At 39.5% G+C, this 27274-nt stretch overlaps 1 protein-coding gene across 12 annotated transcripts in view; it reads left to right on the forward strand.

The window, feature by feature from the left end:
• The window catches only part of PTPRM (protein tyrosine phosphatase receptor type M), an 864300-nt gene that overhangs the window by 556956 nt on the left and 280070 nt on the right, over positions 1 to 27274 (forward strand). For 8 of the 12 annotated variants that reach the window (XM_033178302.1, XM_033178303.1, XM_033178306.1 and 5 more), the window contains one exon: positions 7405 to 7479. The exons of the other annotated variants lie outside the window; for them this stretch is intronic. In XM_033178302.1, the coding sequence (XP_033034193.1) occupies positions 7405 to 7479 (75 nt within the window). The remainder of the gene's footprint in view (positions 1 to 7404; positions 7480 to 27274) is intronic. 12 annotated transcript variants of the gene reach the window in all.

Raw genomic sequence — 27274 nt, forward strand, 5'->3', positions numbered from 1 at the left:
TACATGTTTTTAAAACCATAGTGTCATACCTGGTTAGTACCACATCTAATGAATCTTGATATGCCAAGGAATAAAATATCACCCACTATTTTTAAGCAGTGATCTAATTATAATAGCAGTAAAAAGTGGAGTCTACATGGGCTTTTTTCACTGGTGGTGCATCTCTCTCTTGAGCCTAGTAACCAGGTTATGTTACTGTGGAGTGTCTGTTTCCCAAGCCTGGTTAAAACTCTGAGATAATGTGATAGAGGATGAGCTGCAAAAGTGGGTAGGGCGAGTTACCCTGAGCTCCCCACACAGCACCTCCTGCGGAAGCAAGTGCAGACGTGTGTTTGTGAACATGAGCTGTCATCTGGTCAACTTGACAGTGTTGTTTTAACCATCACATACAGAAATGTATAAGAAAATGATTGAGAAATTTAAAATGTCGTCTTAAAATGAGGCAATATAAATTAACACTCAAATACACTCATTCAGACCATTGGAGTGACCATGAGTACAGTGGGAAGTTCTGTATGATTTAATTTAGAGGCGATGGTAAAAACACATCATTAGGTCTGTAGCAGAAGATTTAATTGGGTCATACTTGATGAGTTGTGTTGGATAAAATAACTTTTTGTTGTTGTTTAACTCTCAGGTGAACATAGTTTGAATATACCATGATGTACATGTGCATTTTCCCAATTCTCATTGAATTCTTATTTTGTGAACCTACATGACTTTTTTAGTCAGTGTTAGCTCCACAAATATTTCTTGGTTGCATGTTTTGTGCGAGGTATTGTGTGAGGTACTCACCTCATTTGTATCTTGTTTGTCCTCATGGGCTTATAGTTCTATATCCAAACATCGATTTATACTAATTTTAAAACACTCAATTTTTATATCACATTATACCTAAGTGACTTTAGTACAGGAGTAAATTGATATTTACTGAAATTAGAGCTGTTTATGTGTTTCATAAATTGCCATATGCTATCAGCTGTTAATTATTATAGGACGGTGAAGCCCTTGAACCAGGTATCCATTGACGCTCTTAGATCTCAAGGTTTTGGTCCATGCTCAGCAACAGGAATTTCAAAATACTGCTGTATTACATTTCACTTACGCTTAAGGCCTGAACAAGTAAATCCTGTTCCAGGGCCCCTAGTTTATAATGCTCAATGTTGAACGTCACAGCTGAGAGTTTTGAAACCTCTTTCATACATGTGTTCTCATTTATTTCTTCATTACTATGAAAAAGGAAACAGGTAGTGCTCTTCTTATTTTTAAGATGAGGAAAAGGTGTATCTTTGGAGACGAATTGACTCACCAAGGTGACTCAGCTGATAATCTGGGGATCGAGGCCTGCACTCCTAACCCCAGTGTTTCTTTCACCATTGCTCATGGCTCGCCACCCAGCAGCACCTCTGGCCAGTGACAGTATTGTGTAGTGTAAGCATCAGCCCTCCTCTCTGTGAGGGTTGAGTCACTGCCCAGTTTACTGTGAAAACAACAAAATATCTGTCATCATGCTCATTTACGTAGTTAAATAATTATATAAATAACACACTAGTAAATGTGGAAACCTGACAAGTTTGCTGTTTTCACAGTAGATTGAATTAGATAGCGATTTGGATCATTCTCTTCCATCAGCTAGATTTCATCAATATTGTAATTTGTTTTTCAATTCACCAAAGGATGATTAAGCAATCAGATGACCTGATTGACTAAATATTCCCCACTCCTATTTTCTGAGTCATTTGCAAACATTTACACAGCAACAAACTCTATCCAAAGAACCTCTTTTGGGAAAAGAGGGAAACAAATTTTAATATTTACTGCATTACATTGTCATTTCTGTTTCATCAAATCATAGCACAAGAGGAAATCTTTGAAGATATTCTCCCTCCAGGCAAAACTACACTGTTTTGCGCTATTTTATTAAGTTCTCCATGGACAGATTCAGCAACCCTCCTTTCAGCAAAGTGTAATGTTTCATCACCTTTTAGTCAGAAAATTTGTCCTTATTGATACTAGAAATTCTCTTGCAACATGGGAAGCCATTCCATCTTGACTACATAGTCAAAACAGAGAAATAGGAAGATCTCATAACTGTGGGTACCACAGAGTAAAGATGTTTAAAATGTGAAAGAGTTCAAACATCCTGAGCGTGTGCTGCCACATACTGCTCACACTGCGAGGGCTTAATTGAGTTTTCAGATACAGAATTGTTTTCTTAAGCAACATTTTGAATGTACAAAGATTTCAGTGTTCTCCCGAAACAACTGTTGACAAGTATCTTTATAGAGAAAGTATGGAGGTGGATTTGTTTTCACTAAGAGCTAGCTTATAATTTAAAGTAAGGGTATGTCTCTTAAAAATATATTTCATACTATTTATAAATTTAATGTAGTGATTATTTTAATCATATTCCACAGATATATTTTGACACTCATCATCTTAAATATTAACTTCATAAAAGTTAGACAGGAAGAAACCTAAGCTGTATTATTATATATCTCCCTATGTGTGGAGGATTGCCTATATTTTTATGCATTCTCTTCATTTATGCACCTAGATAAATTTCCTATAAGTACATGTTAAGTATAGGCAAACTCATCACAGAATATTCTCTCTTGAGTTAAACGATAAAGACACCATACACCAGGGTATACGTGATGTTTATGTGTTACCTGCCCAATTCAAGGGATTGTTTTTAATTGTATAGTGGAGTGAATAGAGTAGCTTTTAAATATTTTTTAAAATCTGTGAAATTGTAGTTTTCATTAACATTCACATTTTTATAGTTGGATTTTTAATGACCACTTGTCCAGCTGTGTTTTAGTGATTAGTGTATGTGTTTTCTTTAGCTTTTATATTCACCATAGCGGTCTCATGGCAACTAGTAGGGTGGAAACTCTTTGCAGCTAGTTTTAGAAGGCTTTACTGATGATCAGTTCTAAACTGATAGGGTACACTAAAACTCCAAATGTCTTGTTTGTAAGTTAGATTTCTTATATTTAATGAGGTCTATTCATTCCAATTGATGTAACAATTAGTTTAAGCCATGTACATTATATTAATATTCCATAAAATAAGATTTTTTCATAATATTATGGCACCACATGTTTGTCCTTGGCAGTATACCCATTTGGGAGCTTTCCTATTGTCCATTTAAAAATTATTTGATTACCTCCTTGATTTATAAAAGTGCTGGCCGGGAACGTAATCCCAGCACTTTGGGAGGCCAAGGGGGGCAGATCACGATATCAGGAGATCGAGACCATCCTGGCTAACACAGTGAAACCCCATCTCTACTAAAAATACAAAAAAAAAAAAATTGGCCGGGCGTGATAGCGGGCATCTGTAGTCCCAGCTGCTTGGGAGGCTGAGGCAAGAGAATGGTGTGAACCCGGGAGGCGGAGCTTTCAGCGAGCCAAGATCGCGCCACTGCACTCCAGCCTGGGCGACAGAGCGAGACTCAGTCTCAAAAAACAAAAAAAACAAAGTACTTTGGGGTTTTTTTGGGTTTTGATACATGGAGAGCAGTCATATATGTTAATTTGATCCTCTCCTTGCTGTTATTTGACTATTGTCTAGCTGAAGCTTGTACAACCCATGGCCTGTGGACCACATGCAGCCCAGGATGGCTTTGAATGCTTCCCAGCACAAATTTTTAAGCTTTCTTAAATCATTATGAGATTTGGCTGGGCATGGTGGCTCACGCCTATAATCCCAGCACTTTGGGAGACTGAAGGAGGAGGATCATCTGAGGTCAGGAGTTCGAGACCAGCCTGGCCAACATGGTGAAACCTCGTCTTTACTAAAAATACAAAAATTAGCTGGGCACAGTGGCAGGTGCCTTTAATCCCAGCTACTTGGGAGGCTGAGGCAGGAGAATCACTTGAACCCGGAGGGCAGAGGTTGCAGTGACCTGAGATTGCACCATTGCATTCCAAACTGGATGACAGAGTGACATTCCATCTCAAAAAATATATAGATATAGATATAGAGATATATATATATATATATGATTTTTGCATGGGCTCTTTTTTTTTTTTAAGCTCATCGACTGTTGTTAGTGTATTTTACATGTGGCTCAAGAAACTTCTTCCAGTGTGGCCCAGGGAAGTCAAAAGATTGGACACCCTTGGTCTAGCCAGAAATCAAAACAAAGGCTTCATATAAACACATGCTAAATTATTTTCCAAAAGTATTAGAGAAATCAGACTGTAAGCCTTAAACAAAAAGAAAACAAAGTCCCTTATATTTTAAGGGAATTTTGCATGAAAAGATTATTCATTTCACTGTTTTTGTAAGTTTAGTATTTTATTTAACTTAAAATTGTAATGGAACGTAAATATGGCTTATTGGAAGACCTTGAGGAAACTTTGAAAGATTTCTATTATCCTGATATAATTTCTCTATTCAGAAATTTGAATGGTTTTTTTTTTAATCACTAAGCTTTTTGAGAAGTTTCTACAGACTGTTTTTCTGTTCACTGTTTTGTTCAATGAAATACTATCCTTTGTAGGCCATAATGGTACAGAATGAAAGGGCGCTGATAAAAGAACTGAAGAGATTGTCTGTTGAGATGTAAAGCTAATTAAGATTCCTTTTAATTTCTTATATTCTCTACATGAGAAAATGAATTATATAGCAAGAGCACTCATATATGCTAATCTGCTATTATTTAGGCTTTGGATATAGAAATAGGAACAGTAACATTCATCATTCAGCATTTTATAGAGAAAATGTACCTTTTTCATGATCTGAAATAGTCTTGATAATGTACATCATGAGTATATTAAGGCGCCCTGAGACGTTCCTAAAGAGAAGAAACCTGGAAAACCCTGTGCTTTCCAAATGTATGTGATCCAAATTCATTGTTTAAGGAACACTCAAGTCATGCAAAATGCAATTAGGTAAATGCTGGCTCAGCAAGTTCCAGAATATCCCGCTGCACGTAGCTGCAATGACCATGTAGAAGTCTGATCCACAGGGACCTTATGTGTATCAGCACCAGATATTGTCTTCAAAGTATAGGATTGGAATTTCTGTCTTTATTCCAGTTCTCTACTTTGAAGACAGTATCTGGAGCTGATAAATCCTGTATCTTTTTTCATTATAAAAGAGAGTATCACCAAACTTAGTGATAATTCTCTTTTATAATGCATCTTTATTGATATTTTAAGTTAGAGGTCAGCAAACTTTTTATGTTAAGGGCCAGATAATAAATATTTGAGGCCTTGTGGGCCATATGGTCTCTGTCAGAACGACTCAGCTCTGCTCTTGCCGGGCAAGAGCAGCCATAGGCGATACATAAACAATTAAGCGTGTGTTCCAATAAAACTTTATTTGCAAAAGCAGGTGGTGGGCCTGCTGACCCATTAGAAGATAATGTATAACATAATCAAATTTTTTCCTCATAACTAAAAATAATAGTTACAAATAAACACTTTACAAAGCAGAACACAGAGATCATATAAAAATCCTTCCTGATATTTATAATATACTTTTTACATGGTAGACTTAGCTTCTGATTATAGTTTGAGTTCCTTTTTATTTGTGAATACCTGGCTGACATAGCTATTTTCAAGTAACTTTTTGTTCATATTGTTTACCTTTTTGGATATTAGGTGCTCTGTTTCTCTTTTTGTTTTTTTTCCTTTCTTTCTTTCTTTTTTTTTTCTTGAGACGGTGTCTTCCTCTGTTGCTGAGGCTGGAGTGCAGTGGCATGATCTCGGCTCACTACTGCAACCTCTGCCTCCTGTGTTCAAGCAATCCTCCTGCCTCAGCCTCCCAAGTAGCTGGGACTACAGGTGCAAGCCACCATACCAGACTAATTTTGTATTTTTTTTAGAGATGGGGTTTCACCATGTTATTCATTTGATCTCGAACTCCTGAGCTCAAGCGATCCACCCATCGCAGCCTCCCAAAGTGCTGGGATTACTGGTGTGAACCACGGCACCTGGCCTGCTCTGTTTTTCTATAAAACAATTTCATTTTTCTCAAAAGGAGAACAGGTCAGACTCTCCTACAGATAATGCAGAACCGCATAGGAGTATTGGTTGGAGCAACATTAGTCTATGACCAAACAAAAATGTTATGTGTGTGAAACTTGGAATTGGTACCAACTTTGTAACAATCTTAGAAATAACATTTTACTGTGTACAGCTTATTATAACAGTATTCAAAGCTGCATAATATGCCATATTAAGAAAATTATCTCTGTAATGCATTAATGTACTGGGAGCTGCCTATTCTCTGACCAAACGGTTAGTTTGTTAATCTCACTTGACGAAACTAGAATATTTTCATTAATAATGTGTGAAAGACTGTTACACCATTTTTAACTCAGTTGCTGCAGTTGTCTAGTTGTAAGCAGCACTGCTTGCATGGTGCAGAGGGATATTTCAAAATACTATGCAGCAGCAGTTTTGGGTTTAATTGTCTGCAGATGGTAGATGATCTATTTTCCTTACTCGCTGCCACATTTCTAATAGTACCCAGGCTGTTTCATGTAAATTAGTAATCTTTCATGTAAGCCTGTCCTTAATTTTCCAATATTTTTTCTTTGCATCATTTTCCAGCTGTATCATGTTAGAATTGATGTTTTAATTTTCTATTTTTTTTTTTTAATATCTGTGTGTCATTAATGTTAACCACTTAGACACAACTGCTGAGCTGTGCAAGGAAACTAAGAAGGCAGCCTGGTCCGCTTCAAGACTCTTAGTCATTCCTTTGTTCGCATATTAACCATGATAACTATAGCAAAGGCAATTTGTAGTTTCTATTCTTTTCCAACCAATACTTCGAGATGCATTTTTTTCTCTTAAAGTGAAAAAAATAAAGTTCCTAAATGGAAATCTGCATTAAATTTAGATACCAGAGAAATTTTTTTACCTAAAAACGTTTTTAGTGAAAGAGTATAATATTCTTCTTTACAAAGGTGATTTAGCAAGAAGAGAAAATATTGTGAGTTCAACAGTAGAATGTTACAACAACCTAATACATTCTAAAAGCCTGAAGTTTGGATCACCAGAATTAACAATGAATCTTTAAGCGCCACACTCAATTGCAATTGGAAACACTAAGTCTTCAGGTTTATTTAGGACGAATGTTTGTTGGTTTTGTTTTCCTTTTTTTCTTCTTCAGTTGATCTATCCAAGATCTCAGCCAAAGCTTGCAACTGTGTCATAGTTAGAAATCCAACTGCCTGACTAGAGCTTGTTTAAGGGAAACGAATTCAGAATATTCAGCACCTTGCTATGTTTTTTTTTTCTTTTTTTTTTCTTTTTGTTATTGGTAGAACAAAGTTGAGACAATTTGATATACTGATGGGGATTCTTCTTGCTAGCCTAGCTTCAGTCTGGCTTTTTTTTCCCTCATGCATGCTGACCTGGAAATCTTCCTTTGCCTTAGCTGCGATAATCGTGACTCAGCTTACAACACCTTACATTCGCATCGCCCCCGCTGCAGGCGACGGCCAACTAACAGGTCAGATGTTCAAGTATAGACGAGTCATCTTGCCCATTTCCCACTCATTTTTCTCAGCTTTGTTTCCCCTCTACATTTCCTCCTTTGCTTAAGGCCTGTTTACAGTGTTTCAGACCCTTGGTACAGACCTTTGCTCGTATTAAATTAAGTGACATGCTTGGCCTCTTCTGTGTGCACATTTATATCCATGCATCAAGTACAACTCCTCTGCATGTTTTCATTGTGTGTTTGGTCTTGTTGGTATGTTTCTTTCTAGCCTAATGTTATATAGAAATGAAATTTGCTGGACTTGAAATAGCAATAACATCAAACAGGGTTTCCAACAAAATACATAAAGATATGTTCCTAGTTTTCCAAATTAGTCTCAAATGGTATTGAGATTTAAGGGTGCAACAGGTTGATTTTTTATCTTGCGTGGTCTAGTTTGCACATACATTTAGCTGTACGCAATCTTGGCTGCCAGTATTATTAAATGAAGCCCCCCAAAGGTGTTGAGGGTGACAGTGTTCTAACAGCTTTGTGTATACATACAGTGGTTGCAGAGCTGATTGCATTCCTTATAGATCCTTGTTGCAAAGCACAGTGTTTATATAAATCATGCAGAGGTATATCTGCAAGTCAGATGCTTTGAATAATTTAGGAAGTTTAGAAAAATTGAGTGGCTTAGAGTCATGGAGTTGAACTGTGCTTCCTTATACCAAGAGAAGTGAGCTTGTTCACGCTTCCCTCTAAAGCCTTATAGCCGTCTCTATACATTCATATAGGAAAAGAGACCAGTAAATTACTTCTAGTGAACTCCAGAAGACAGACTTTTTTGCTTCAACAAAAGCAAGTCATTGTCAAGACTTCTAACATAATTACATGGGCAGGACTCAAAATTCTGGTTTCAGAAGCACCTGCGTATAGTCTAGGCCTGATGAAAGCCAAGTAAGAAGCAGAAACTACTTTCTATATGATTTTCACTCCAGCAATTGTTTTTTGTGTGTGAAACTAGGCAATGTCCCCTAACATTTAAGAAAATGGTAAAGCTTAACTCATGGTAATAAATTACAAATGTTTAAGTTGTTCTGTGAACTTATTATTTTGGACAATAAAGAAAGCTAAGCCTCAGGAAAATTATAGACTGATGTTATAAGGTAAAGAAATGTAAAATAATTCTATTTCCGTCTCCACTGGAATTCTGTACATATTTTCAGTTCTCTATTTCAGGGCCGAAAAGCTATCAATTTATTGACAGTTCTGTTTCCCTTGCCTTCAAGTTTCTTTTAGGAGTATTTCTTTTCCTGATTGAAGTTCTACTTGTTACAGACTCTTCCTTCTCCCGAATTTCTGAAGTGCTCTTCCCACAAGTAAAAGTATTTGAGGGACAGTGCCTTTCTTAAGTCCTCCCCACTAAAACCTTCACCTTTCAGGGCTGGCCTGTGGCGCTCTGTGTAGGGTTAGGAGTCCATCTTGAAGGTTATTGGGATCTTTCAGCAACCCATTGGCTGAGCCAGCACCAGACTCATCAGTACATTGTTAAAAATGGGTTGTTCCCACCTTCATAAAACAAGTACTTATGAAATACAATTCAACAGTCCTTTTCCCAAGCTTTACCTATAATCCACTAACTTCAAATGAAGCATGCTGTTTACTAGGAATGAAGTAAGCGAAACTTATGAATATAGCTTTCACTCTAAAACTTGCCTGATTGAGAAGATACTTCATAAAGCAGCCCCGTGGTAAGGCATTCAGACCCAGTGAGTGTCATGATTTTGGAGCTAGTCCGAAGGACACACACACAACTGCAGTGTGTGGCTGCTGTTCCTCTTAAGGGCTACAGGTGATCTACCTCATTTACTTTGGTGTATCAGGGATTAAAATGATGGAGTGTCAGAATAAGCCTCAAAAACCAGTAAAAAACTATTCTTCTTCTTTCTTCAGTATTTACTGCTGGTTTTAATGATGGTTAATCTTACCCAGATAAATCCACACTCAAATGATATTTCTTTTGCATTTTGCATTTGCATCACCCATCAACTTCAATAGAAGTAACACTGTCTTTTTTAAGAGATTTATTCAGGAGTCATACCGCAAGCCTGAGACTTAATTCATTCGATCATTTATTTGACATTTATTGAGCACCTTATCTGTGCCAGGTATGAATCAACTCACTCTTTTCAGGAGTTTTACTTTGTATGGTTGCCTAGACACCTTGGCATCAAGTACATTTGCATTAGTAACCCCAAAACCTACATAAGTGCATACTCAAATGAGTGAAAAATTAGTATCATACTTGTCATTCAGCAAACCTAAGAAAAGACAGCAGTTTTATAACTGATGGGAACCAAAGGACCTGTATTTCAAACCATTTCTCGCTGTGGCAAACAGCCTAGGAAATGGTCAGTGGGACAGCTCTGAACGTTTTCCATCTCTGACCCATTCAACCGTTGTGTTTAATAGATCAATCCTGGCCCTTCCAGAAGCCAATAGAAGATACAGGAGTTATACATTCTGAAGTGCCTTCAGCTCTTTTTTGTTCATTTTATTCTAACTGTGCTGACATCTTGCCCCTAAAAATCCTATTTGATGCTGTACTTGCCCTGGGAAGCTTTTGTGAGATCATGAGTCCTTCGCCTTGTTGTCCCTGTTGTACTGGTGTGTGGTGCTTGCTGGTTAGGTTTCCCTTGGTGTAGCTGGGCCCTCCCGCACTTGTCTACCACCGACGAAAACAAGAACCTTGGTGATCTGACCCCAGCACCTAGGACTGTGCCAGGCATGATAGCTCCTCAGGAGGCTGAGGCAGGAGAATTGCTTGAACCCGGGAGGCAGAGGTTACAGTGAGCTGAGATCAAGCTACTGCACTCCAGCCTGGGTGACAGAGTAAGACTGTGTCTCAAAAAAAGAAAGAAAAATGCTCATAAATATTTCTTGACTGAGATCTTTAAGTGGCCCAGGTGTCAGGAGGGTTCCAAAGAAGGAGTTTGTGGAATGCGAGGACATTTCATGAGCGTTCCTGTCATTGCCCTGGGGAGTGTTGCTTAAACTTCTTGACCCCAATCAATGATAAGAAATACATCATCACCCAGTACTGTATACACACATGTACATACGTGTAAGTTTAACTGCAACGAAAACTTTTAGAACCATACTTCCAACACTGCTCACTGCATACATAAGATATACCCTGATTTTTGTATTCTGTTCTACATTATTCTTTTTCATTTTAGAAAAAAAAATTCTGGTTGCTACCTTCTAAATTGATTTCATTTCCCATTAATGAGTTGTCATCCACAGTTTGCAAAAAAGTGCTTTGCTAAGTTACTAACTAGATTTAGGAGATAGTAAAGAGGAGTGGAATGTCTGACTGGAATGAAGGTTCTGTCTACCTCAGAAATCCTGCTCTAAAGAGTACACACAGAGAAAGTTATAGAAATTGGAAATGCCCCTAGTCTCTTTCTTCCTTTTATCTTGTGATTCACTGTTCATAATACGGACGTGATTTGGGAAGAAAATAGAAAGCTATACATGCTAGGAATATCTCTTTAAAAGCTTTTTATTTTACACATATATCTAGGCTATTTATTTTAAATTAAGATATCTTTGTGATTTAATAACCCAGCCAACCCTGACATGCTGTGGAGAATGCTATATATATGTTTATTTTAAGTCAGTTAGACCTTTCCATTGCAAATAAAACAAACCCTAAGTGTTTCAACTCACAAAAGCATGAAACAGCTTTGTCCTGTTCCCAATGTAGCCCGCAGGCATCCAGGAAGTATTTCGAATTGTTTGCTGAATGACTGAATGAATAACAGTTGATGACCTGTCTTACTAAATTTATTCCTAGGTATTTTATAGCTTTCATTTATTATTGTGAGTAAATTTTGAACAAATTTTGATTGAGGGAAGGAATATTTTGAAATTGGTTTGTCTTCTTTTGACTGATTTTGTTACTTTATGCAAGATTGCAAAATATGTCTCTTTTTAATATATATATATATAAATTTAATAAGCTTTTCCATTGCAAATAAAACAAACCAATGGTCTTTCAACCCACTTGCAAAAGCATAATTTCAATCAGCCATTGCTTTTGGCAAGAGCCATTAAAAAGGTTGAATGTTAATTGATTTTCTAAGAGAATGGCCCAGCCACTCCTACCAACATTATCTGTTTTCCTCCTACTCCGCTGACTGTGTCTGTCCACGTCTCTACTTCCCACCCATCAGACCCCACCTCACATTCTAAGTCCTCTTTATCTGCAGTAAACCATGGCAGAGCTCAATGTCTGTCCTTCTGTGGACCCAAGGTTCTCTATTTGTAAGATGAAGATATAACTGATCAGATCTTAGCCACACTGAGTAGCAAGGAGGACAACGTATGGCTTGAAGGTGGTGGGATTGTTTCTGAACATTAGCTTAGTCGGTAGCAGTAACAGCACACACAAAGGTCCTGTGGTGTGATGAAGCATGGGCAGATATGAAGAATTGCAGAAAGGTCATCATGGCTGGAGAGCAGAGAGCCAAAAGGATGTGTGGGGTGAGCAGTAAGATTGTATAGGCAGAACAAGGCCAACTGTGACCGTGTACCTTACATTTAGGACTTCAGTCTTGATCCCAGGAGCAGTGGGAAGCAATTGAAGTGTTTTAGGAGGGGCAGAAAGGATCAGGTTTGCACTGTGTACTCCAGCCACACTAGAAACATTGGAGAAGAGATGCAAAAGGCCAAAAGACCAAAAGTAAAACTGTAAGAAATGGAAAACTATCCAACACACTGGGAAAAAAAAGAACAGAGTAAGTAGATGTGAATAGAAGAAGTAAAGGCCAGGAAATTAATACAGTAAGTACTGGTCATGGGGAATGGATCAGCTGCAGCCAGCGTGGAGGAGCACATGCTAGGGAACTTAGGGACAGGGTCAGCCATATCAAAGGAATGCTTAGAATCCCTTCCAGGGGCCATATTTTATATATCTTTAAACTTTTCTCAGCCTGCCACTCAGTACTTGGCACATGAACGGCACTCAGAGTCCAGCTGTATTTTCTTTGATGGGACGAAGTTATTCGTAAAAGATAAAATTCCCTTGAAGGGTGAACTAATTTTCACACTGCTTTAAAAATAAATAAAGAAAGAACATCCCTGCCACAGTGACACTTCCAGCTGTGACTACAGTCAGGGTGAATGGGGTTTCAGGAGGGGCAGCTGGACCAAGAGCTACACAGACCCCCTCCGGTTAGCCTCCCTTCAGACAGTGCATACAGTGTAGCTCTGACAGAAACCAAAGTTGCAGCTTTCTGTCACTGAAATATGTAGCTTTAGGGAGCTGTCCTGTGAGCACTATCCTCTACTATACTAGAGAAGCAATCATTCATCCATTCATTCGTTGTTGCCATCCATGAGCTTTCACCCCTCGGAGAGCTGGCCAGGCCATGAGCTCTACATTAGAGAGGAGGAAGATTCCTGGAAGTGTAGGGTGTACCCTTTGCTCTGCGGGAACTCGTATTTAGGGCCTTTGTTAAGACCAGCATAAACAGTTCAATAAATGCTCCACTTGCGTGAGCTTACCAACGTCTTGAACTATTTGTGATAGTGGTGAGTGGGTAATAAACTAAGTTAACATATACTCAGTTGCACTTGAAAACATACTATCTATATGATACTGGAGTCCTTTTCAGTGTCAGAAGCTTCAATTTAACCTTTTGAGAGAATTTTGGATAAAAATTAAGGGAAGAAAATGCCTCCTTTAGATTTCTTTATAAATAAAAAATGGCTACACTCATTTAAGCAGATAACCAACTGATTGAAAGGAGTGGCTAACTTAATACTACCATTTTCCAGCTAACTAGGTCTCTTACTTTTTGTCAAATGCAGTATTCTGTAAATATAGATGATGAACAATTCACATGCGCTGTTGTGGGCATTTCATATTAAATGACGGGGGACATCAGTGCTATGTGTTTTGGCTACAGAAGTTAATATAGAGGGTTGGTGTGAAGGGAATTTGGTTGGATTTTCAGTATCTCTTTGAAGGGCTGCTTGAGGATTCTGAAATTTCCTTTCCAGCTACAAAGAATACAAAATGAGGGTAAAATTTTATTCTTTCTGCAATACCAGCTGACTGCATTTTAATGGGCGACAGTGTCACTGTTGATTTATTGCCCTTTTTGTTCTGTTATGTGTTATATTGGTCATTTTGCTGTGGCATTTCATCTATAAAACTGTAGAGCTACAAGAAAATGGTGAGAGGATACAGGCATACCATGGGGGATGCTGTTCCTTTTCTCTTGTCATTTTTTGGAATGAAATACTGAGTCAAATGTCAAGTATTTGATTTCAGAAATAATATATTTTAAAATCTGTATATTGCACTGAAATCATATTATTTTCCATTTTTATTATGTGAACAAGAATTTCTCTGTAAAAGATTTTCAATGTATAAAAACAATTTAATTTTTTGATACCATTTTGTGGTTTTCCTATCAGCGTGTGATAAAGGAAACCAAAGCAATATTTTATACTGTCTTTGTTTGCTTAAGGCATAGAGCTTTCTGGCTTGCACAGCATGTATTGAAATTTTGTATTTTAGGAAACCTACCTTTTAATTTTGACGTTAATTTGGTGTATTATGCATATTCAGAAGGAATACTGAAAGTTTTGAGCTCAAAATTAGCCAAGTGTTCGGTAAAAGATACAAAATTCTGTGAAAAAGAAAATACTTTCAGTTTAAAAGACACTTGAAGATTTTTGCATGAAAGATTTTATATGGATAGTTAAATTGTTCTTGCCTTTTTGATAAGGAGATATATTATTTCAGTTTTTAAGTAAAACCAGTTCATTCTTGATATTAATAAAAGTGAGAAAGGCCTGGATGTTTTTAAGTATTTGTGAAAGCTGAGTGACAGTATCTGTGTCACTAGTTCTTTCTCTTTGCTCTGCTGACTAGCATGGAACTAGACACATAGTTGCTGTTCTCTGGCTGTACTGTCAATTGATACCAACTGTAATATTTTTATTTTCATCCTTTTATTTATTTTAAGAAATTATTACTACAATTTAAAATATAAGGAATCAAAATTCAGTCTGACAGTTTTAAGTCTAAAGATCCCAGTGACATCCGTAGGCCAACGACTGTGTTGTACTGCTATGTGATTAACGTTGTGGTTGACTTTGGATTTAGACTCTCTTGTACATAAATTAGATTACTATTATTATAAAATACCTAGTATTTGTTAGAGTTCTTTGAAAATATTTATGGTTGTTGTCCAATATATTAGATCCATTCAGAATGGAAAGGAAGTCAGAATTTCCTTCATCATACTAAGACAGCAGGACGTAGAGGAGGCAACAGATCAAGAAAGTATCAAGAATCGATTTAGAATAAATGATGCCCCTTTTTGAAGAAAGGATTCTTGTTTTAAATATTTTCACCAACCTTGTCAAAGAATCAAGGGAAAAAGTCAGGCTGGCAAATGAAAAGAGAAAAAAAGCACAGTCCTTAGAGCAGATGCGCCTCATTTGCCCTTTCAGCAGTATTAGTGTTGAAACATCTTCTTCCATGTCTCCAGTGGGCTGAGAATGAGGCCCAACGTCTTTTAAAAATTGACTTCTAAGATTCTGTCACATTAAAAATATCATCTGCCTCCCCAGTCTGCAACATGCACGTACTACTTTTCTACTTTTAGAATTGCCATTGTTGTTTTTAATGTGAAAGGATCTTGGATTTGGCTTTCCTTTCTGATTCTTTCTCAAGTCTTGGCTTTTCCAGCTTAGCTACCCTATATTTTTGAAATAACCTCTTTCTGTCTGGGGAGGTTGTCCTTAGGAAAAGGGGAGGAGAGGTCGCTCTCCATGGTGGAACCGTTGAGTGAGAGCCCTTGTGCAGTTGCTGTCCCATCTCAAATGCTTGTTGTCTAGAAAGCCTGGGCTCCATGAAACCACAAGGCCAAGCATGGTGCATCTTCTGGGAGCATGACTTTCCTTGATGATACACAATGCAAAAACATTTTTTGTCAAAAATTGATGTATTGTGGAATGAAATGCAATATTTGCATGCTTTATTAGAAAGATCAAAAGTCTTTTAAAAAAGATCAAAAGTCTTAATAAAAATGTCAAGCTTGCAGTGGGCCACTTAGGATAAAGCTGAACTTCCTGCTGGAATTTGTTCTCTCTCCTTCCCCTAATGGTACAGATGATTGGAAAGTCTACCTTAGGGGTAGACTCCAGATCATTTTCAAACCCACATGGCCCACTTCCTTGGGCAGTTTTCTAATATGTTAGATAGGAATCTGGACTCCACAGTTCCCTAACTGTGATTTTAAAAGGGAGGTTCACACAGGAACTCTGGAACCCGGTGCACACAGTTTAGAAAGCATTACACCGCAAGTAGTGGGTTCAAGTCCAGGCTTCTTGGGGAAATCTCTTGATCTCTCAACATCTCAGCTTCCATATCTGAAGAGGGAGAATACTATTTTTTTTACTTCAGAGTTAGCGGTGAGACATCAAGTGCAAAAACGTACGTAGAGTAGAGCACAAAGCTGGCTCCAAGGGAAGTCAGTGGAAATAGCAATTGCTGGTGCTTCTCGTGTGACTTTGTTGTTGTTACTCTAATATAGGATTGTTTTATGGCCCATGAGGCTTTCAAGATGACTTGATAATTAATCCAGGCCACTGCCAGTCCCAAGGTGACACAGCAGCTCTTTAGAGACATTCAAAATTGAACTTCTGGGAAAATGAATGGATTTCTTGATGGTATGTGGGGTTTTATTTACATGAACACCATGTGGATGCTGTGGTCTCCAGGAGCACTGAAGCAAGAGAGGGACATTATTATTCTATCACATGTGAAGACCTGTAATGAGTCTCCCACTGATGATATTTTCAATTTACCTATCTTTCGGATATAAGCAGCATCAGCATGACGAGGCTGTTATCTTGCTGCTGGCAATGATAAAAATGCTGGTGTTGATGATACTGATGAAAAAAGTTACTGCAGTTTCAAATACAGCTATTTTATTTCAAGCAGTAATAGCCCAAAGCAGAGCATAACCTGTTTTGTACTTCCCTGTCACGCAGCACACTGTATAGAACACCAGGCTCCCTTTCTTAGCCATTTGAGGTTCCTTTGTCCCTCAGTGTCCTTAGTTTAAATAAGGATACCTTTCTTTGTGTTTATCCTTCAACAACATCAGTTCTCAAGAGAGCATGAGGGGATGCACTTTAATAGAACTCTATTATATGGATTATAGATTATCTCATATAATAACCTTTTCAGACAGTAGGTATGAAAGTAGACAAATATAAAGCTATTTGTAAGTGAATGAGAAGTTTTACTTAGAAGTAGGTCTTAGCCACGGATTTTCTTCAACATGCTGCTGTTTTCCTGTTTAGAGGAATAAGTAACTATCTCTGAGAAACAATGTTTGAAAATAAACTTGGCACCTGCCTAGGAGCTAATAAATGGCATCTGCTTAGCATATCGATCAGTATCTCTGATGAGCTTTCCATTTACTCCAGTAAATATCCAAGCAATACATCACTTGAGCAGTGTAATTGATGTTCAGTTTAATATGTGTAATTTACTTATTGGTGTTGCTAATGATGCAGTAATTAATTATGGCTTATTATTAATTTTAACATAGTTTATTCAAGTTGGAGATCTTGGTCAAAACACATACTGGCCTACCAACTTTTGTCTGAGATTTTGTGTAGGTGTCCTTACAGTGATTTAATTTGGTCTTTTTTACTCAGAATTTTATGAAATATGTCTTCATAGTAAACATGATAAACAAAAGTCTTTGTGATTGTACTACCAATTCAGTGGATTCTCCTTATATGTCTTTGAATAATTTCTTTAGATATTGATATATGTTTATGTACAAATGCACACAGGTGCACATAGGGAAAGACCACATCAAAATGAGTTACATGTGTCTTTTAGCCAGTTTAGGCACTTAATAAAGGGAATTATTTATATTTCTGCCTTACTTCTATGAGTAACGAAGTCAGAAAATGCTCCCATGGTAGGATCATGGGACTACGATAGCCATTTTATTAAATAAAATTACTTTTAATAGTTTGAATCCTACTAGCATTATCTGATTAGACATTTCTCTGTTTTTTACTTTCTGAAGAACCCCAGACCATTGTAATTAATATATAGCAGAAATGTAGGCTAGCTTAAAGACTTCTGAAACAAACTCCATATGCAGTCATGACAAATGACCTATATCTATTTAATCATTACAAGTATTGAGTTTATAACACTTTATTCCTGACAGATACTTCGTGTCTCTCTGATATGTACCCAGTTAACTTTCTAGTCATTGATGGATATATATTTCACAGCATTGAGTGCTGAAGATACAACGTTTTGCCACTAGTATTTATTTCCATGCTCTTACTTTCTGTTAGTCTCTCTTTATCATTGATGAAAGTCTGGTCACAAATTTTCTGGTAAGGATTTTGTCTTAGTCTGTTTTCTGCGACTATAACAAAATACCACAAATCAGGTCATTTATAAACAATAAAAGTTTATTTGACTCATGGTTCTAGAGGCTGGGAAGTCCAAGAGCATTGTGCTGGTATCTGGTAGGGTCATCTCATGACAGAAGGCAGAAGCAAGTAAGAGAGACAGAGAGGAGAAATCAGACCAAACTTACCCTTTTATCAGAAACCCACTCCACAATAATTTCATTAATCCATTCATGAGAACTCTGACCTCATGACTTAATCACCTCTTAAGGGCTCCACCTCTTAATACTGACTGTTACAATGGCAACTAAATTTGCAACATGAATTTTGGAGAGGACATTCAAACCACAGTAGACTTTCGTCTGTTATTGCCATACTAAGAAAAACCCTTCTTTTCTTCTGACCATCTCTTGGCATCCTCAGTGGAGCTCATGTTCAGACATCTTCTTTCTTAGCATGTTGTCTTGTTGCTCATGTAGAATCATCCAAAAGCAGCCAACGATGCCTCTCTTCTTAATAAACCCCTCTGTAAACACTGGAAGTCTGTGGAGGAGAGACCATGAAATAAGATTTCTTGCCGGGCGCGGTGGCTCAAGCCTGTAATCCCAGCACTTTGGGAGGCCGAGACGGGCGGATCACGAGGTCAGGAGATCGAGACCATCCTGGCTAACATGGTGAAACCCCGTCTCTACTAAAAAATACAAAAAAACTAGCCGGGCGAGGTGGCGGGCGCCTGTAGTCCCAGCTACTCCGGAGGCTGAGGCAGGAGAATAGCGTGAACCCGGGAGGCGGAGCTTGCAGTGAGCTGAGATCCCGCCACTGCACTCCAGCCTGGGTGACAGAGCAAGACTCCGTCTCAAAAAAAAAAAAAAAAAAAAAAAGATTTCTTGTTGTCTTTACTTTTCACTTCTACTTTTTCCTCCTTTTTGTTCCCCATCATACCCATTGCCCAATGTCTGAGGACTTTAATCTAAATAGGAAAAAAAAAAAGAGTACAAATGAGAAAGACAAGAAAATTAAAGTGAGCTTTACCATGAGAGATCTTTGATTCAGCAAACATGTTCTCACATGCACCGTAGATACATGATAAGATATGAGCCAGGTCATGTGAGGGCCACAAAGATGAGTAAGACTATTTTTGTCTCGAGGAATTTATGTTTAGTGTATGACATAAAGATTTACCAAAATAACTGAACTCAAGTTTGAAAATAGTAAGTTCTGTGCAAGAGGGGAGAAGCAAGCTGCTCTAGGAGTTCAGCAGGGAGATAATACTTTTCTGCAAAGCAGTTAGGAGCAGTATTTAGAATGTGTGGCCTTTGAAGATGGATAGGATTTGAACCTACACAAATTGAGTAGGGGAAGCTCCTATGCAGCAGGAGCAAAGGCCTTGGGAAGGGAAATACTGAGGGTATGGGGAAAGTGGGCATTTCCATTTGGTGTATTTCAGAAAGGAGGGTGGCATAATATTAGGAAAGGGGATTAGAGTTAGCTCATGGAAGGCCTTTTGAAATAATCATTTAGATGGCCGGGCACGGTGGCTCAAGCCTGTAATCCCAGCACTTTGGGAGGCCGAGACGGGCGGATCATGAGGTCGGGAGATCGAGACCATCCTGGCTAACACGGTGAAACCCCATCTCTACCAAAAAATACAAAAAACTAGCCGGGTGTGGTGGTGGGCGCCTGTAGTCCCAGCTACTCCGGAGGCTGAGGCAGGAGAATGGCGTAAACCCAGGAGGTAGAGCTTGCAGTGAGCTGAGATCCAGCCACTGCACTCCAGCCTGGGTGACAGAGCGAGACTCCACCTCAAAAAAAAAAAAAAGAAATAATCATTTAGAAGCTCTTGGATTTGATTTTGTTTTTTTAAATGAAAGAATGACTCGATTGGAGCTATTATTTAGGAGGATCCATACGACTGCACTATGTCAAAGACGCTGGCTAAGGTGTATGCTTGGGAGTCAGGTACAAAAATCTGGAAGAGAAAAAGGTGTCAGTGAGAATAAAGAAAAAAAAGTATAGCAGTTTTAGGCTTGTTAGAGATTGGGAAGGACAATAATAACTGATCTCTCTAGTGTCTGGTGACTATTCTTTAACCCAAGGGCGGAATCAACCTCCGTTGTAATTTATTCCAGTTTTATGGACTGAATACAACCAAAATTAATTTACTTGCTCTTTTGCTGAATACTGACTACCTTGTGCATAGACAGGGGAAAACCTCTCTCAGCCTTTCTCTGTCGGAACTTGAACTCCTGCTTTTATGTTTATATGTTCAAAAATATTTTTCTCCATCTATACGCAGACCACTCATGGTTATTGTTCTCTTTACAAATGCTTCCTGTGTCTTTTACAATATTTGTTCAGTAAAGACTTGTCAGGTGCCCACCGTGTTCAAGAGACTGTTAATCAATACACAGCAAAGGTGGTAAGAAATGATCTTTCCTCTTGGGACGCTCCTGTGGCAGGGCACCTGCTCGCCTTCTCCTGCAGTAGATAAATGACCCTAGTTCCTTTTCTCCTTCTTTGTGGTCCTTCTTTTCTGCCTTGTCAGTCATTTGTGTTTCTTTTCTTTGATTCCTTCTCATCATCCACACAATGACTAGTATATCATGCTCCAGGATTATGTGCGTACCATTGCTCTTGTACATTTCAGAATTGATCATATTACCAGATCTTTCTTTTCTGCGCTTTGGCCAGGAAGTTCCTTGTCCTCTTGTTTTTCTTTCAGGATTATTAGTTCCTGATTGCATTGTTTTGTACTTTTCTTTTTCATTCTTTTGTTAGACTCACCTCTTTTCAACTGACCAAGATCACTTTAAACTTGAGTCTTGTATTCCATAGCATGAGTAATAATCACTCGAGTTTTCTGAATTAAATTGGGGGATGCTGTTGTGCAATGAAATAGGAGTAGGCTTCACAGTCAGACACTCTGGGTTTAGAGTGTAGCACCATTCCTTCTCTTTCACTGACTTAGGACAAGCTGTTTATCTTGATGGCTTCTGTTTCTTCAGTTTCCTCATTTGTAAAATGATATTAATTATACTGCATGGTATAATATTAAATACAAATGATATAAGGTACCCGGAATATAAAGTAGGTCTTCAAAAAGGTTAACTTTCTTCCTTCCTATCTTATTTAGTCGCACCCGGGCAGTTGATCAATATACTTTAAATTCCTTTACAATTCAGTGTCTTCCAGTCTGTACATATTGGGGCTAGTCGTGAATTAGGATTTGATTCCACCAGGTTTGCCCCTTCATTGTATAAAAGGATCTTTTCAGTCATGCAATCAATGATGGAAATTGGATCATTGAGAAAGTAACATAGTGTTATATTAGGAGATGCTTTAAGAAGAACAACACAATTACCTTTTTTTCGCATTTGCCGTAGTCTGAAAAACTTCCCCACTCATAATTGGGAGCCCTGGTTCTGGAGTTGGGTATTTCTTCGTGTTGTGTAGGGAATCCTCAGAGGTGTTACATAGATTCCTGGGTCCTACCTCAGACCTTTGATCCAGAATCCATGGGGAACCCAGCCATCTGCAGGTTTCAAAGCTCTCCAAATAATTCTTTGCCCAGCCTGAGTTTGAAACTTCCTATAGTTGAAGACCCTCTGTTTTAGACTATGTTAAACAGAACACCACAATTAATACAAGCCATATTCATTAAAGCCCTTTATTGTTGGAGGAAATATTGTGTGTTTACTAAATGAGAGTCTGGAGAGTGCATGACTTCCACTCTCTCCTAAGACCCTGTGAGGCCTCATCACAATTCTAAAAGGCCATCTTTTTTTGTTGTTGTTGGAGACGGAGTCTTGTTCTGTCGCCCAGGCTGGAGTGCAGTGGTGCAATCTCTGCTTACTGCAAGCTCCGCCTCCTGGGTTCACACCATTCTCCTGCCTCAGCCTCCCAAGTAGCTGGGACTACAGGTGCCCATCACCACACCCGGCTAATTTACAGGCCATCTTTTGTGTGTGTAGCTCTTAGGCCCTGTGAAAGCCATGTCACACATCTCATGCAATTTGCTAGGCTCTACATTTTTTGAGCCTCAGAAATATTGATACTTCTAGCAAGCATACAGAATAGACTAGGTGTACTTACTTTTTGATGAGATGGTGAATGACAAGTTTCAGACAGCAGGAAGAGCTCTAAGGGGTTTTTGCAAACAACTACTTTGTGCAGGAAGCTGTGGTGATCGTTTCTCCCACAGGAAAAAATGTTAAGAGGTAAATATGAGGTCCAGACCACGACCTAAAATACAAATCTGGAAGAAATTTTGAGGGACAGTAGATTTCCATTTTAATGCCTTCAAAGTTTAGTTTCAAGCAAATGGTTGGAAACTTCCATTCTGTACTACATCATCCTCAAGAATCTGTTTCGGAAGCCGCCACCCCCACTTCCTTTCTTGATTATTCACTTTATGTGAAAGTTGCACAGTTGATAACTTATTATTGACAATTTGTTTCCCTATTTTATTACTTTATAATGATTTGAGAAATTCAAATGGAAAAAATAAAACTATTTCATCAAAATAGTAAGAGCAATAATAATTCTCTTGGACTTTTAGTGTCCAGATAATAAGTGATAATGCTTTGATAGATCATCTTCTCCTCAGGGTGTCAGTCACGTCAATAAACGAGAGCAGTAACTGTAATGAAATTAGAACAAAAATAAAAAAAAAGATTGATTTTTTGTAGGGAAGGCATATATCAAACAATCCAGTATCTCAGTTTTATATGAAAAACTATGTTTCTGATTATTACTTGTACATCATGTATGCTCTGTTTGCCCTACACTGGAAATTAGGGACAGAGGAAGAGTTATAAATTCAAAAGCATAATCAGGTTACAAAGAATACACAAAGTGTGACTGTAGATTATTCCAGGAACAGTGATTGACTTTGCATTCCCAGGAAGAAAAACAATGATATGTAATTTAAATGAAAAATCTATGAGGTGTTTTGCGATTATGTATAATGTGAAGAAGGAGCAGCTGAAAAAAACAAACTACACAAGACTGCAAAGGATTTTAATTCTCTGGGCAACAAGACCTGAATGAACTGTCTCACAATGATCTTTAAAACAAGGATGTTGCTGTTCTTAAGAAGAAGTATAGAAATTTACCTCTGCATAGATTTACACACAAAAGAAGGAAAATTAATTAAAATAGAGTCTCTGTTCCATAAAAGTCATTAAAATGCTAGCACAAAGTGACTGAGTACTAAATTTAAATTTTAGATTATCTTTTGGGACCAGTGCTCTTTGAAATGCACTTGAAGAAACAATATTTTTACATATTTCCACTGCTTCCATTTTATTTTCTACTTTTAACTCTTCTCCCTGTCTCATCTCTTAAGGTTTTTCAACCTCCTTAGCTATTCTCTTCAGCAGTTCCCATTGTTACTGTCCTTAGCCCCGTTTTTCTTTCTTTCTCCCCCAAATACCAAGAGTGGCTTTGTGGTATTTGGTTTGCCCATGTAACCTTTTGCATGTGGTGTGAATGGGGTAGTTTGTTGCTCAGGTTCAATTCAGGCATTGAACCCAACACAAAGCCTCAGCAGGAGGCTGGCCATGTAGTCCCAGAGCCATTGTTGGTGTTGTCACCTGTACACAGCTGGCTGTGCCTCTGTGAGTCTCTTGTATCCTGCTCATTCCAGCCACCCTTGCAGTTCAGGCAGGGGAGATTCTGGGTCTGGGTGGGGCCGTAACCTTCCCATGGCTCCCCAACTTACTTCCCTTCCCTTCCTCAGTGAGACTATGTATTGCTGCCCCAATTGTTCTCAAGGTCCTGCCTTGTTATTTTCTGTGGTTCCTTATTTGTTAAATTTAGTCTGGGCTGTCCTACCCAGTAAGCAACACCCATCCCACCATAAAGCCTCAGTTCCCAACCTTCTTCCCAACCACCCCCAGCCCCTGCCCCAGACCCTGCCCTTGAAGCTAGTGTGTGACTCCAGAGGCCCCTTTGTTCTGGCTTATGAGGCACTCTTCCCATCCAGCATTGAAACCTTCCCGGTCCTTCCAGCCCATTCATTATTGCAGCCTCTGACAAGGAGCCCTCCCTCGTCCCCTCCACTCTTCCCCAGCTGGGCTCTGTAGCTCACTTGCGACACTGAAGACTTCTTGCCTTATTTACTGTGGTCGACTCCTTAAAGGAAGAGGCACATACTCAACTCTAATTCCCCTGCAGAACCTGGTTCCAGTACCTTGAGCACCAAGGGTACTAAATAAGGGGCTGTTAATTCAGAGGCTGTGGGAGCCAACATTAGCTACACATATGAACAGGACAGTGTTAGCCCGCATTCACAGCTGCATCCCTTATATTTAGAGGGAACGTCTGAGTGTCACAGGGATGCTTCTGTATCTCTGATTTGAACACTGTTCACTCCCTTCCCCGATGTAAGTCTGAGTAGGGATCACCCCCTACCTTTTTTTTTTTTTCCCTCCTCTTCCCCTTCTTCATCCAGCTAGGAGGAGTGAAGGGACGGCCCGGGGCTCTGCGTGCTCTTGGATACAGCCACAGCCCCACTTCCCACCCTCACTGTTAGCTCGAGGCCATTAGGATTGCTCTCACTGGCCCACCTTCCCCTTAGCCCCCTTCCCAGTCTGTCCAACCTTATCTTCTGTGTCCTTGGAACTCCTGGTGGGCTACCAGCAGATCCCACCCATGCCCAGCCTGGGACATCCCTCCCTTCCCTCTTCTAGGCAACTTCAACACTTTTTGGCCTCACATTTCTTACACTTCCATTCTGGCCCCCAGTCTCCTCTCATCTTCCTGCTTCCTTTCTCCCTGGGAAAATGAAGCCATCAAAAGAGTCCGTTCAAATGCTCCACTCCCAGACCAGCACATCTGCTCCCCCCAGAGCCTGTGCACTGCTGCGTGCGTGGCTTTCCACCGTTACTCTGGGTGAAACATCAGCCCTCCTGGTTCTGCGCGCTGGTCCCACCTCCCGCCTCTGGAAGGGCTTCCCTCCAGCAGGCAGCTCCTTTCCCTCTGGCATCATCAACTTCCCCCCACTATGGTATCATTAGCATTCGCATTCAGAGATGCTGTCATTTCTTCCACCTTAAGAAAAAAAAGACTCTCGTAATCCCTTTCTTCCTCTCTGGCTGCTCCGTGTGGATACTCCCTTTGTCTGTATTTGCCTGGACGTCTTCCTCCTCCTAGCTGAGTTCCATCCTCCTTGACCTGCCCTTGTTTTCCTTGTTCATTGCCTAAGTGTCCCGCAGCTGACTCATGACTGTAATCACCATCTTTTTGATGACAACCTCAACTTTATGTTCTACACTCGGGTCTCTCCCCTGTATATCCATCCAACTGCCTACTTGCTATCTCTTTTGGATGTCTAATATCTCAAACCTCATTGGTCCAAAACCAAATTCTTGGTCTTCCCACCCACCCCTCCAAATCTGCTCCCCTTGCCGTCTCTCCAGTGACTCCTGCCAGAAACCTGGTTGTTATCCTAACACACTAAACATCCAGTTCATTGGCAAAACTGATGGCTGGACCATCACAGCATGTCTCAAGTTTGATGGCATCTTGCCACCTGCGCTGCTGCCTTCTCACTCCAAACCATGAGTGTCTTCCCTGCATCTTTGTAATAGCCTCGTAACTGAGGTCTCTGTCTCCACCACGGCCCGCTGCAGCCTGCAGTACACACGGCTGCCGGGATACTGTCGTTGAATATAAGCCAGATCAAGTTCCTCCTCTGCTCAGAATCCTCCAATGGCTTCTCAAGCAGGGAGAATACTTCCAGCAATCTAAGGAAGTGTCCCCAACCCAAAATTGTGCTTCACCTTCTCCACAGTTCACGGCACTCCAGTCACACTCAGTATTTCAGTCTCGCTTGTACCTTTTCCCTTTTCCTCCTCCCTGGATGTCAGCCTCTCCCACTCCCTTTCCTCTTTCAGGTCTCTACTCGAATGTTATTTTCTCAGTAATTCCTTCTCCAATCCCCCATCCTAGCAGCTACCTCACCTTCACCCCACAGCCCACTCCCCTTGAAGTTTCTCTACAGCTAGCCTGGCCAGACACTGCCTACAATATTGGCTTACATTGGTGTCTGTCTTCCCCACAAGGATTTAAGTTCCATGAGGTCAGAAGTTTTGTTTTGTCCATCTGCTCACCACCGTATTCCTTAAACAGTGCTTGGCAAGCAGTTAAGGACTCAATAAACGCTTGTTGAATAAATGAAGAATATTGCTGGATGTTTTTTCTCCACATTCAAGGTCAGCCTCGTACTAGTCACCACCGTGCAAAGTTCTGCAGCCGAGCTGTCCCTGCGGCTCTTCCTAACCCCGCCACTCCCCTCCCTTTGGGAAGACTTCCCGTTCACTCTGGGTGAAACCAGCCCGTGCTGTGGGCAACATGGTCAGTAGCTCTGGGCATCACTGACAGCCTTCATGGCCTTCCGGGCTTGTACCCTTGAATCTTCTGGGAAAATATGTGCAGCCAGTTCAGTAGTCAAAATTGGGCCCAGACCTCAAGCCAGTGGCTGAGTACATCGTGTTCTCGGCCTGGCTTGCTGCTGTTATTTAATTTAACATTGAACACTGGGCCAAAGCGGATTGTTTTCTGCCAAGTTGAAAACCAGCTAAATACTGCATTGGATAATCATTCTATTTCTTTTGAGGTTTTTTTTTTTTCATACTAGATGTTATAACTGAAATCTTAATGCAATTTGACTGGAATACCACTCTTTTTTATTTTCTTGGCCATTATAAAAGTAATAACCAGAGTTCTCACTAGGAGTCAGTAGAATGGGCATCTGTGGGGATATGCGCTAGGATTTTAGCAGTCTCTTAATCTCCCTGTAATACTTAGCTTATTCATCAGTGTAATGAGTACAATACAGTATCAGGCCTAGGTATCACTGATAAATGGACACGTGCAAGTTTATTCTCTTCAAAAGAAACTAAATGCACACCGCTGTCCTAACAGAATACACACAAGAAGAGAAAATTCCTTTTAATAAGCAATTAAAATTTATACAAAAAGAAAAAAAAAGAAAAGTTTATACCATGAGAAACCTGGCTAGAAAATAACAAGACCAAGGGGGAAATAGAATGAAAACAACTCTTTTGCTAAGCAGTTTGGAAATTATACTGTTAAATTCATAGATTTGGGTAAGGAAAAATAAACAACCATCAGTTGCAACCATGCTCTGTCAAAAATATCCCCTGTCCAAGGCCCGCTGACAGGTCATAACCAGAACCACATGTTCCCAAAACAATACAAGAGGAGAGAGGAGCATCCTATTTAAGGAGAGCCTAAAGATGTTCATTTCAGGCAGGGATAGAGGGATAGGACACAGGCAGGAAAGCAGGAACTTCCTGGGCAGGGGGCCTGGAGTCAGTGACAC

The sequence above is a fragment of the Trachypithecus francoisi genome, unplaced genomic scaffold (genome assembly GCF_009764315.1).
Source record: "Trachypithecus francoisi isolate TF-2019V2 unplaced genomic scaffold, Tfra_2.0 Lachesis_group19, whole genome shotgun sequence".
Lineage (NCBI taxonomy): Eukaryota > Metazoa > Chordata > Mammalia > Primates > Cercopithecidae > Trachypithecus > Trachypithecus francoisi.